This window comes from Saimiri boliviensis, chromosome 5 (genome assembly GCF_048565385.1).
Source record: "Saimiri boliviensis isolate mSaiBol1 chromosome 5, mSaiBol1.pri, whole genome shotgun sequence".
Classification (NCBI taxonomy): domain Eukaryota; kingdom Metazoa; phylum Chordata; class Mammalia; order Primates; family Cebidae; genus Saimiri; species Saimiri boliviensis.
The window spans coordinates 58,339,978-58,353,592 of NC_133453.1; the positions used below are offsets into that span (position 1 = coordinate 58,339,978).

A 13,615-nucleotide genomic window follows, 5' to 3' on the forward strand; every position below is an offset into this window, starting at 1 on the left:
AAAAGTCTCTTATTTTGGGAAACTAAAAAATTACAAAACTAATATTTATTTAGTATACTAAAATTTAAAGCATTAGATAATTAAGCATTCAAGTGTTTTATTTCTTGTAAAAGTTTATCAAAAGTGGTTTGGACAAGCATTTTTTCTATGTCTTAGTGAATTATTATATTCCTTTATAAATTTGGATCAGCTTCCAATATTTTACCTTTTGCCCTTTCAATGTTGTAAAATATCTCTGAGATTTCCTTTCATTTGAAGGGTTTTTTTTTAATTACACACATATATTTAACAGTACAATTTTACACAAAGTGCTTAGAGCTCTTTTCTTCATATTTATAAAAGGGCTTGAAACACATGAACTTTCTTTCTTTCTTTTTTTTTAACGGGGTCTCGCTATGCTGCCCAGGCAGACCTCAGACTCCTGGGCTCAAGCTATCCTCCCGCCTCTGCCTCCCTAACAGCTGGGATTACAGGCATGAGCCACATTGCCCGGCTGAACTTTCTATTGGTAATCATACAACAGCACACCCAAATCTAATTTCTAAATAGATGATGCATTATAATTTGTTTAGAATTTAAAGGCTTAATGGCAAGAATCAGGGGAGGAAAGGAGTAAGTTTATTTTACATAACTGACCAAAAAATAAATGCAAGATAATAAATAGAATTTAATATGGCCTCATGTACCGTGAAGGAGGTGGTGAACGATTTGGAGGGATAATTGCTATGTCCAAGTAATCTCCTATTTGGAACTTCTGCAACTGCAGGGTCATGTAATCATCAGTCCACTCTCTGCCAGACATGGTGCTGCCAATCTCCTTAACTGGATAGCCAGGTCTTTTAACATCTGTAAAAACAATTGCAAGACTGAAGTGAGTGCCCTTCTTTCTAGCTTCTGGGTAGACTTCTTTCACTAAACTTGTCAGTTCTTTCAAGGTTGCATCCAACCAAGTGTAGGTCTGCAACTCGATGGACGGTACGTTTCCCCGGGAGAACTCGTCCATTCAGTGGCGGCGGCCGTTCTTGGTGGGGAAGATCTGCAGCAAGTAGAAGGCAAGTCTTCTCACGGTCCACTGGTTTCTCTGGCTCCTTCTTAATTTCCTCCTGGGTAACGCGTCACTACAACGCCATCTTCCTCCTACGGCCGACCTGTTTTACTTTACTGTTGTTACTTCCTCTGGCATATCTTCGTCCTTTTTGTCACAACCACTTTCCTCTTTTAAGTCTGTACATCTGCCTTCGTGAAGTTCCTGTGGCTGCAAACATAGAGTCTTTGAATAGCAGATGCCAACATTCCCACAGTCAGCTATTTCTCCTAAAATTCCATTAATATTCCATTCAAATACTGTGAAGTCATGCCAGTTTCTAAAACACTAAAATCTGCCTTCACTGGCAGTGAAATATTTCTCTTCAGTCTTCTTATAATTACTAATTCCTTTCAATGGAGCACCTGACTTCAGCGTTTGGCCTACATGATAGTTAAGCTGATTGGGTTTTTGTTTTCGTTACACTCTTCGATCCTAAGTAAAAGTAAATGCGTTCTACCCTAAGCAGCTTTCTGTTGTGAGTGCAATTTAAAGTAAACAATATTGGAGCTGTATTACCTTGTTTCTGAATGATCTGACTTCTTCAACATCATTTGTTCACTACCTTCAGGCAGTCCTAGGTCTTAACTTGTCTTTACTTTGCGGTCTCCATTTTCAAATCCCGTCATATTCAATTTCACTTTCAGCATTATCACTTTTACTTTATTTGCTACACTTTAATTGCTGTTGGTCACTTTTCTCTGCTACTGATTTCTTTAATGTCATATGGGCTTGATACAAGGAGAGAGGGAGGCAAACCAACCAAGACTTTGCTGTCTGTGCATGAACTAAATAACAAAGAGGAAGTGACCAATCACTAACAGAATTTAAAATGACTGATGTGATTGGTCACTGACCATGATACATGTCTGTTATTTACCCAGAGATTCATGGACTAAAGAGGTAGCAGCAAAGCTTATACTTTAAGCAATTACTCACAATACACTGTGTAACTGAAATTTGAACCATGTTACTGCCTTATCAAATTAAATGATTTCAAGAGAAAGAAGTTGTATAAAAGTTTGTATAGTGAGTGAACAATGGGAAAGGGAGAATTTGCCTCACGTCAGGCAACTGTGGGTGTCTGGTCTCACAGCTTCTCATCTGATGCTAGGATGGCAGGGTGGCCAATTCCCTCTGGGAGGGCTTTTGGCATTCATATTCCTCACCTTGATGCTTTTGTAGTCCTTTTCCTTCCAAAACTAGCTTGCCTGCCTAGGGAGTGGGTAAAGTCAATGAGTGTGAGTTATGTGAGAGTCTCAAAATACCAGACCATCTCACACAATAGCAAAGGTGTCACAGGAGGAAAATAGACTGAAGTATTTATTGATAAATTGGGACATTGTTTTTAAACATCTAGACCCGTTACAAGTAAATTATCTGTTATGACATCATCGTCTACAAAATGTGCCTAAAGCTTAGGCACATTTGTGTCACATATGTATGCATGTGTTTAACTATTTATTTGTTTACTATTAGAGCCTAACCTCATAATCAAATTGTTCTGTTTGAGCCCCTAAAGTGGCTTGTCACTGAGTGAAAGTAATTTCCCATGGCAGGTGCTCCCAGCAGGTGGCTGCTCACAGTACCTGCATCCGAAAGGTAGATTTAGCTAGAGATTTTATTTTAATAAGAAACCCGTATTGCTGCCGAGCCACCACTGGGTGATGTGCCAAAATTCATGTCTGCAGCATGATTTATTATGTGAAAATACCACAGAACTAATCAGTGGAGTTACTAATTAATACAAATCTGCATTTTTTGCATAAGCAATTAGTGTAAGGAGAGAGCAGTGAAAGTGGAAGTTTGCCTCCTTTAATCTCAGTGCCTACTCAAGCGGAAAGACCCACCAGGGCCAAACTCCGAGATCTACATTTGAAATTTTCCTCCTTTGATTAGTTAAAGACATAAAAGGTCAAATTATCAATATTTAATTCAAGTGAAATGTATTTGTTAAAAAGGAAAGAAAACATTTTATTTAAAGAAGGTGAGACTCTAGGGATGAATTCTTTAATCAAAAATGACTGTATTTCTCATTACAGTGAAGTCTGAATAATACTTGATAAGGATTTTGTTTACTACTAATAATGATGTTTTGAAAATTACATTAATAAATGTGTGTGGGGGATATGGTATACATTTCTCAGATTTTAAATTGCCAAAGGAGCTTTCTCTTCTCAATTATGTCTTTACTAGACTTTTCCAGTATAGCTTGGATAAGTTATGAGTACTCCATGGGTAATATTTTAAATCTGGCATGATTTAGCTAATTGTATGGCTCACCGAATCTGAGTAATACCATTTAACTTCTGCTGGCTTATTTTTTCATTAATTTACCATAAATTGTTTACAATATGAAATAACGGAAGCATTGATAAAGTGATGGTGAAAAAGATTTATATTTTCAATAAAATTTATACTCCATAAAACATAAGCAAAATAAAAAACATGTTTAGAGATATTTTTATTACTTCTGTGGACAGTAAACAAGAAATTCATTGGACAGAAATTCTGTGGACAGTAGAAGAAATTCTGTGGACAGTAAATAAGAAATTCATTTTGGTTTTGAAGCTGTGTGGCAAATAAGTACAAATGTTGGAATAATGACTGTTTCTTAACGTTATTCAATATATGATTTCTGTCTTTGTTTCAGACTAACCAGCTCAAATTATAGATTAAGCTCTTTCCTTATCCCTAAATCTGGCTATCAGGTTTTCCAGGAAATTTACTGTGAATATGCGGCTAATTAGACGTAGACTTACAGGACTCTTTGGTTCAGACATGGTGGCCAATGCTTTTTTGTTTTTGTTTTTGTTTTTAAAACAAAGCCAACAGGGAAGTATGGAAGATGAAAAGGAAGGAAAAGAGGAAGAATGGGAGGGAGAAAAGGAAGGAAAGGTAGAAGAAAGAGAGGGAGAAAAGGAGGAAGTAGGGGAGGGAGGAAAGGAGGAAGAGAGGGAGGAAAGGAGGAAGGAAGAAGGGAAGAGAGTTTCTGCTGAATCTAGTAGGCAAACGTCAGGGCCTGTGTAGTGGGAATTGTCCACGGTGCTGATAAGTTGAGGAAATCATTCCTTCTACAAGCTGCCTGGGGCTGAAAACCTGGTTTGCCCGCGCTCCTCCCGTGCCTTTAGGAACTTGCCCGGGTCTCCTCTTCCAACCCACTGCAGCAGCTATTGTTCTTGGGAAGCTCCGGCGCCGTCGGTGTGTCACGGCTCTCCACTCCCGAAGCTACACACAGCTACTGAGGATTTTTGTTTACTTGCTTTCTGTTAAGGCAAAGGTTGGCAAAGAGCGTGTGCTTGTCAGTTCCCTGGCCCTGCGATCCCTTTTGAACCGCAAGCTGTTCCTCGATCCCTGGGAAACAGGTGTGCGCCCTCTGCTCACACTCCTCACCCAAGAGCAGGTACGCCCGTGGACACACACTCACGGACAGTCTCACCCCACCCACTTATACACACACATACACATTCACATTTATAGACACACACCTTCACACAGTCATGTTTACATACACACTACCAACCACACACTCGTATGCACACACTATTTGCACACAATTCACATAATCTTGCACACTCAGGCGAACACGGATTCATACACATACATTCAAGTGCAATCACACAGTAACACTGTTTTGCACACACAGCGCATCGGACGCACGAGGCCTTGAGCAATTGCGTCGGTGACCCACACCTGCCAAGATGGTCCTACTGCATTGATTTTACATTGTTGGTTCTGCGTGTTGGTTGGTTTAAGTAAAGCCCCTCAATCCTGACGGGGAATCAAAGACAAGTCCTTCCAAGGTCTGTGGGAGCCAAGAAAGGAGCCACAGAGGCCCCGTCGGGACTGGGAGGGCATAAATAATAAATAAAAAGGCCCAGGCAGGCGGAGCTGGGGAAGCCCGGCACTAAATCACTCCCCAAATCACAGTCGCGTCCTGCTCCATCCAATAGCTCTAAGCGATTTGTAGGATTGGGGGTTGAAATCAATTTTTTCCGTTCTCGCAGGTGCAATATGAATCAATTATCTTAATTAAGATTATGCCGCAAGCCCAGGAGATTTGGGGAGGACGGGTTTTGCGCTCGGGGCGACTGCGAGGCATTTTAATAGCATATCTCTTGCGCTTGGCTCTCCCCGGTCGCCTGCCAGTCGAGCCTGAGCAGCTCCAGCCTCAGGCCAGGACCCGCGAGCCCAACTGCCTCCCCCGGGGCGGAGGCGCGGCGTCGGCGGTCTAGTCCGAACCCGCGTCAACCGCCCACCCCCCACCCCCTACCCCCCACCCCTCGAAGCTCTCTGGAACCTCTGAGCTACCGGGCGTCTGTAGGACCTGCAGCTCTCAGCCGTCTATCCTGCGGCCTCTGCGCGCCAAGGTCTCGCGGGCCCCTCGGTTACCCTGCCCCCCACCCCCATCTCCCGCCCCTGGAACGCGCACAGGCGCGGACACCCCCCTCCTAGGTAGGGCGGGGAGAGGACGCGGGAACCTCTCGGGGTCGGCGGGGCTGCCCAGGCTACACTTGATCCTTTCATTGAACGCAAACCTCCCTTTGCAAGACCGAGCATCTGTTTCCCTGAGAAACAGGTCACCGCGGCCGACGCCGGCCCTGCCCCTGCTCTTTATCTTGGCCCTGTGAATGCTTCGCCCCCACCTCCCACCTCCCGCTTTCGCCTCCAGCCACACGCTTCCCACCCCCTACGTCCGGGCCACTAGCTTCCATCCCTTCCCCACCCCCATCCTTCCACACGCCTCCCCCTTCCCCTCCGCCCGGCCCAGGCCACACTGCCCTCTCCCCACCCTCGGCCACACGCCTCCTCCCGCCCCCTTCCCGCGGGCGCTCCGGCTGCCGCTGTAACGGCCGGGACGCCCGGCCCGCGCCGCGCGCTCAGAGTGGGGACCCGGGAGGCGGCAGATTTGGGGCATTGCTCGAGGGCAGTGAGTCATGAAAGCGGCTTTTGTTGCCCGCGCGTGCGGTTCGCGTGCCGCTGGGTAGCCTGCAGCGCCCAGTGGGGACTGGAGCTGGGGGAGTACAGCTAACGGGCAGCGAAGGGAGAGAGAAAAAACTTAGAGAATCAGGAGGGGGGAAAGGGTGCAACCGTCCAAACGTGTCCAAAGAGAAGAAAATAAGGAGGCGGGGCGAGGCCGCGGAGAAGGTTCTCAGCGCTAAGCTCCGCCGCCCCTTCAGCTCCGTCCTCTCTCAGCGTCCGGCTGACTCTCTTCTCTCGCCCCAATTTCTCGCGCCTTCAACCCCAAGCAAAAAGTACCTCAATCCAGGCCTTGTCTGGGCTCCTCCCTTTAGGGTCTAACTACCCCTCCATTTCCCAGGAGCCCCGCAGGCACTGGCTGAGCGTCGCGATGCCGGCGCCCCGGGTCGAAATTCTCCGCGCGGAGGAGGGTCAAGTCCTATCGCTGCAGGCTGGGAAGCCCAGTAACAGCCACCGTGAGACCCAACCTCAACCCGGTCTCAGAAACATCCTGGAGTGGCCTTTCCTTTGTACAAATCCCCAGACCTGAGCGAATAACGCTCAGTGGGATTAGAGATGAATTTATCGAGGGGAGAGGGAGGAAACAGACTGGTAATTCCCGCACTTTATGTATTTGAGTCTCCGTCTGGCAAAACACTCGGGCGTCCCTCTGGCCCAGGAACATCTGACTCCGCCATAATTCTCCTGTATTGTACGGAATGTCGCAAACTGGAGACGTTTCTGCTTTCTGAGGGTGACGGACAAGGATTTAGCAGAGGGACCTCTAGGCCACCCCTGACCTCGGGGTTAGCTGGAGTCCGTTCTCCCCCTCTGTCCCCAGATATCCTCTGGAGCTTCCCAAGGTTAGAAAAACGAGAGCCTAGGCACAAGTTCCTTTTGCCTGCAGCACCGTACGCTGCCAGTCCGGACAGCTGCCGGGCGAGGCGCAGCACTTAGCTTGGCCCTGCCTCAAATGTCCTCGGATCTCGGGCTGTAAACCAGCTTCTAAGGGCTAGTACTCCGATGTCTCTCGATTTTTAGCCCAGCTCTGAAGATACAGAGAGTACAGGGGTAAATCCTGGGACCAGGCTCCTGGGTGAATTATTTTATCCTCTCCTATGGTCTTTGTCAGCCACGTGAAGGTAGGAAAGCAAGCAAAACTCTGGAACCTCACAAAGATTCATGCCACGCTTCGGTGGCACAACTCCTTTCTTCCGTTTTTAGATTCATACTGTGCAAGGAAGGCTGCACCTGCCACCTTCAGACACTGGCGATCTGGCTAGGACCCACTGCCTCCACCTCCACTCTCTCCTCCGTCCCCACCCTTTCCCAGATGCACCCCACTCCAGCCACTCGACGCTGACACTGTTTGCAAACTCGAGGGATGTTTAGGGCAATTTCCTTTAAATAAGTAATTCACTTAAGAGGTATTTATTGCAGAGGGCTTCAGGTCTGGGAGGGGGTAAGGAGTCAGTTAATGAAGGATTAGAGGCAAAGCTGGGAAAGAATGAGCAGACAGGCCAGTTTCTTTCTTTTTAAAATGTATTATTCCGGAAGATCCTTGTTCGAAGAGAGTGAAGAATGACTAGGCAACAATATCTAACGGCTCCTTCAGAACTGATCGAGAATTTCTGTGGTCTTTGCTTGACCTGCAAGGTGGGAGCTTCAAATCAGAGGCTTTGAACCCTGGAAGAGTTTGCAGCCATTAATCTTTCCCGGGGTTGTGCTAAAGGCATTTCTAGAAAGAGTTCGGAAAGACCGGTTCAACACACACCCATTCCATCTTCTCTTTGAAAAGGTTTGTCTGAATCAAGTGTGTTACACAGACTCGAGATTGAAAAGAGCAAGAGCGCAGGTCCAGCTGTGGTGAGGTGTCCACCACCGTACTCGTGGTCAATGCCTGGACTAGAGAGGCGAGGCCATGCAAAGAGGGCTGGCCAGGGAACCAGAAGGGTCCCTGGACTAGCTGAGTGAGGATGCTCTTTGCAGCAACCCAGTGGCCATAGTTAGAGGGCAGAATCTAAGCGTCAAAGAAGCCCCCAGCTCCCATACAAGAGAGCGCAAAGGCCAATGGAACCAAGGCCTCTGGAGAACTAGCTCGCTTTGAGGACAAGATCGTGGGGATGGAGATGGGGACTGACATAGTGAGAGGGTCTCAAGGGACAGTGGTAGGTGAGGGTCAGGACACGAAGGATTGCATGTATGGTAGGGATAGAATGACGGGTACATATATTCTGTACGGAAGGAACTGGCAGCGGACGTCTGGTTAGGGAAGCTGGGGAACTAATCTCAACGCTGCGTTTACAGATGAAGCGGCTTTTATATGGCGTGTATGTTTGCTTAGAGGGGCCGACGGAGATTAGAAGCCACCCTTTGGCGCCAATGATCAAAGCGTCTGCTAAGGAGAAGCAAAGGGATGGGCCTTTCAGAGAGGGCAGGGAGTCATGCTGTTCTGAATGCCAGTGCCAGGGCAAGGAATCGAAAGGAGAGAGGACTCATCACTGCGTGCCTCAGTCTCCCCGCTTCTGGCTCTTTCACCTCTGTCCTACTTCCGGCGCGAAAGCAGGCCACTCGTTTTGACCTAGACCTAGTCAACATTAGCTTTTCCCTTCCTTCCTTCAAATCCCCTCCCCCCTCTATCCCCGGTCCCTTCTGCCGCCTGAAAGGGTTAATCTCTCCTGCGGGTAAAAACAGGTCCGCGGAGTCTCTAACTGGCGACAGATGGGCCACTTTCTTCTGGCCACAAAGGGGCCGGAATGGAGCGCTCCGCGGCATACAAATGGGCAGGTCACGTGGTTCTAGGCTCTTGGCTGGACTGGGAAGACCATATGGCGCATGCCGGGGAGGAAGGAGAAGGGGCGGGGGTTGGGGTGGAGGGTGAGGGGAGCGGTTGTCGGAGGAGGGCGGGAGGAGAGCAAGGCGTGGGGAGAAGCAGGGAGGAGGGGAGAACCAGGAGCGCACAGCCTGGACGCGTGCGCAGGCGCCAGGCGCAGAGACCTGCTAGCCGCTCAGCTCGCAGCCCCGCCCGCGCTTAGCATCACTAACTGGGCTATATAACCTGAGCGCCCGCGCGGCCGGGACACGAGGAATTCGCCCACGCAGAAGGCACGGCGTCCGGAGGCCCCAGGGTTATGAGACTACCACCACTCAGGACCTACTAACAACAAAGGTAATTAAAATTCTTTCATTTTTTGCTCTAGAATAGAAGCAGTAACTGAAGACTGATGCACCTACATATTCTGTATGTGTGCGTTTCCAAGCGTGTGTATATGTGTTGAGACCAGCATCTCTCTCCATAATTGCCCATAACTACTCACACAAATGAGTAATGTCACTCAAGTACCCCCTGCAGGCTTTCTAATTTAAAATTTAAAAATTTGGGTTTCTTTTGTGAATAGCATAGAAGCTTCTTGGATGTTTTTAATAAAAGAATACACGGTAACCATGATTAGCTGCTAGTGCTGATTTTAAAGTCTCAAAAGCAATAATGACTTCACTTTCTCACATCTTACAGTAAGAAAAAAGCTGTTATTCTATTTATCTCTATAGTGTGCATGTATTTTATGCACATTGGGAATGTCAATCTGTGTTTTCAGTGAATGAAAGGGACATGGATACCTTCAGTATTCACATAATGGAAAATAAATCAGATTCGGAGATAGTTTAGTTGAGAGTGGGGGAAAGTGGAGAAAGGGAGAGGGACTCACTTCTGCTACCTGTTACCGCTCCAGAGGCGGCCAAGTCCCCAGCAGCCACTACTGGAGCCAGAAATTCAGTTGTTTTACCAAAGGCTTTTTATTTTCCTTATTAGAAGCGGCAACTTCGCCGTTGCCAATCGTTGACCATTGTAATTACTAAATCTTTTAAAGGGAGGTTTGAGGCGAACTTTGAAAAGCCCCAATAAAGAACGGGCGGTCCTTTCAATGGGCTGTTTATTAGAGAGGAGCCTTCCGCACCTGATCCCCAGCGCGTGGGAGAGCGCTCTGCGCCGTGCCCCCAGCCCTGGCCCTGTACCGAGAGCTTTTGTACAAGGTGGAAATTTAGCGGCTAGCCAGAGATGGAAGGCAAGAAAAGAATGGCGAAGGTGGGGTGGAAGATCCTGTCTACTTTTGTTGCCAAATGTTACATCGATGGTGAAACAATTTTGTGGAAACTATTTTTCATCCTTTCTGCATTTGTTCTTCAGTACCCTTAAGTATAATCTTCTTAAAAATCACTGCCAGTGTTAGTAAATTACGCAGTGGCTCTTCAAGTTAAATCGTTAAGTACCTAGAAGCCAGGACAGAAAGGGAAGCAGAATGTGTGATTTTTTTCAACTCATTTTTTGGTGGAGTTGCGAGCAACTTTGAACACATTTGGATAAACATGAAGTCGCTGAAATATACAGTCATTTCCACACACATTATCCTGTTGGGAAACCACCATAAACACATTTAAGTTAATCACTAGGATACATACACATATGCGTGAGTGGTGTACACATATACATATTCACTGCCCTCCTCCCGTCCTGTCCTCACTCCTACGTACCAGCGGGGCACACGCATGAGCCATTATAAAACACTGCATTTAACTTTTTCTCAGAGGCATTCATTTTGTAATGAGCAGGTATTTTTCGCATGCATTTGTAGAGGTTTAGTGGGTGGAAGCTGAAGGCGTATCTGGCTTTTGAATATAGCGTTTTTCTCCTTTTCTTTCTGTTTGCCCCTCTCCTGTTGAATGTAGGAAACAGAAACATGACCAAATCGTACAGCGAGAGTGGGCTGATGGGTGAGCCTCAGCCCCAAGGTCCTCCAAGCTGGACAGACGAGTGTCTCAGTTCTCAAGACGAGGAGCACGAGGCAGACAAGAAGGAGGACGACCTTGAAGCCATGAACGCAGAGGAGGACTCACTGAGGAATGGGGGAGAGGAGGAGGACGAAGACGAGGACCTGGAAGAGGAGGAAGAAGAGGAAGAGGAGGATGACGATCAAAAGCCCAAGAGACGCGGTCCCAAAAAGAAGAAGATGACCAAGGCTCGCCTGGAGCGTTTTAAACTGAGACGCATGAAGGCTAACGCCCGGGAGCGGAACCGCATGCACGGGCTGAACGCGGCGCTAGACAACCTGCGAAAGGTGGTGCCCTGCTATTCTAAGACGCAGAAGCTTTCCAAAATTGAGACTCTGCGCTTGGCCAAGAACTACATCTGGGCTCTGTCAGAGATCCTGCGCTCAGGCAAAAGCCCAGACCTGGTCTCCTTCGTTCAGACGCTTTGCAAGGGCTTATCCCAACCCACCACCAACCTGGTTGCCGGCTGCCTGCAACTCAATCCTCGGACTTTTCTGCCTGAGCAGAACCAGGACATGCCCCCGCACCTGCCGACGGCCAGCGCTTCCTTCCCTGTACACCCCTACTCCTACCAGTCTCCTGGGCTGCCCAGTCCACCTTACGGTACCATGGACAGCTCCCATGTCTTCCACGTCAAGCCGCCGCCGCACGCCTACAGCGCAGCGCTGGAGCCCTTCTTTGAAAGCCCTCTGACTGATTGCACCAGCCCTTCCTTTGACGGACCTCTCAGCCCGCCGCTTAGCATCAATGGCAACTTCTCTTTCAAACACGAACCGTCCGCCGAATTTGAGAAAAATTATGCCTTTACCATGCACTATCCTGCAGCGACCCTGGCAGGGGCCCAAAGCCACGGATCAATCTTCTCGGGCACCGCTGCCCCTCGCTGCGAGATCCCCATAGACAATATTATGTCCTTCGATAGCCATTCACATCATGAGCGAGTCATGAGTGCCCAACTCAATGCCATCTTTCACGATTAGAGGCACGCCAGTGTCACCATTTCCGGGAAACGAAACCACTGTGCTTACAGTGATTGTCGTGTTTACAAAAGGCAGCCCTTTGGGTACTACTGCTGCAAAGTGCAAATACTCCAAGCTTCAAGTGATATATGTATTTATTGTCATTACTGCCTTTGGAAGAAACAGGGGATCAAAGTTCCTGTTCACCTTATGTATTATTTTCTATAGCTCTTCTATTATGAAAAAGTAATACAGTAAAGTTAAAAAAAAAATGCACCACGAATTTGGTGTAGCTGTATTCAGATCGTATTAATTATCTGATCGGGATAACAAAATCACAAGCAATAATTAGGATCTATGCAATTTTTAAACTAGTAATGGGCCAATTAAAATATATATAAATATATATTTTTCAACCAGCATTTTACTACTTGTTACCTTTCCCATGCTGAATTATTTTGTTGTGATTTTGTACAGAATTTTTAATGACTTTTTATAATGTGGATTTCCTATTTTAAAACCATGCAGCTTCATCAATTTTTATACATATCAGAAAAGTAGAATTATATCTAATTTATACAAAATAATTTAACTAATTTAACCAGCAGAAAAGTGCTTAGAAAGTTATTGTGTTGCCTTAGCACTTCTTTCCTCACTAATTGTAAAAACAAATTGCACAATTTGAGCAATTCATTTCACTTTAAAATCGTTCCCTCTCTCTAAAATAAAAACCAGAATCATAACTTTCAAGAGAATAAAAAATTAAGAGATTCATTCTCTATCAAAACATATCAATTCAATACATTACTTGCACAAGCTTGTATGTACATATTATAAATGCCAACATACCCTTCTTTAAATCAAAAGCTGCTTGACTATCACATACAATTTGCACTGTTACTTTTTAGTCTTTTACTCCTTTGCATTCCATGATTTTACAGAGAATCTGAAGCTATTGATGTTTCCAGAAACTACAAATGCATGATTTTATACATAGTCACAAAAATGGTGGTTTGTCATATATTCATGTAATAAATCTGAGCCTAAATCTAATCAGGTTGTTAATGTTGGGATTTATATCTATTGTAGTCAATTAGTACAGTAGCTTAAATACATTCAAACCATTTAATTCATAATTAGAACAATAGCTATTGCATGTAAAATGCAGTCCAGGATAAATGCTGTTTGAGATGTGATGCTGGTACCACTGGAATCGATCTGTACTGTAATTTTGTTTGTAATCCTGTATATTATGGTGTAATGCACAATTTAGAAAACATTCATCCAGTTGCAATAAAGTAGTATTGAAAGTGATAGTAATTGTTGTATTTCTTCTTAAAGGGATTTTGTTTTTATTTTGGGGGAAAATAGTTGCTTTTTTGCTGAATTAAAAAATACTAAACACTCTATGTAGAATAAAAGGAAAGAAAAAAGTTTACCTTGGCTTATGGTCTTATCTGTCTATCTTGCATAGGGAGTCAACCAGCTCTTTGTAGATAATGAAAAGACCTAGCTAATATTTCATTATTTGGAATGTGAGATTGGATGTGGTACAAACTGTGTTTTTTCCTTGTTTTAAGTGGCTTAGCCTTTAGGTTTTTTATTTATATTTTAAAAAAATTATTCTATTTCTTTTTTTTTAAAAAAAGGTCAATTTTGTTAATTATTGACAAATAAGACATAAACAAGTATCCTAGCTTAGTTTTTCTACACATTTAAGACATAAAAACATTACCATTTTCTTGGTGTTCTGTTATTTGTACATTTTTCTGAACAGGTTTATCTT

The 13,615-nt window shown here is 45.5% G+C and overlaps 1 protein-coding gene and 1 pseudogene across 1 annotated transcript; one reads left to right on the top strand and one right to left on the bottom strand.

Annotated features, from left to right (window-relative positions):
* Positions 1-511: 511 nt before the first annotated feature.
* On the bottom strand, positions 512-1,139 carry LOC101028767 (histone deacetylase complex subunit SAP18 pseudogene; annotated as a pseudogene).
* A 7,830-nt stretch (positions 1,140-8,969) lies between these two features.
* Positions 8,970-13,143, top strand: NEUROD1 (neuronal differentiation 1). Its single transcript, XM_003921808.4, has 2 exons — positions 8,970-9,212; positions 10,769-13,143. The coding sequence occupies exon 2, from the start codon at positions 10,780-10,782 to the stop codon at positions 11,848-11,850; it is 1,071 nt and encodes a 356-aa protein (XP_003921857.1). The 5' UTR covers positions 8,970-9,212; positions 10,769-10,779; the 3' UTR covers positions 11,851-13,143.
* Positions 13,144-13,615: the final 472 nt, after the last annotated feature.

What these genes read in the sequence shown, in the direction of transcription:
- NEUROD1 (XM_003921808.4), top strand. Translation starts at nt 10,780, where the DNA reads ATGACCAAATCGTACAGCGAGAGTGGGCTGATGGGTGAGCCTCAGCCC.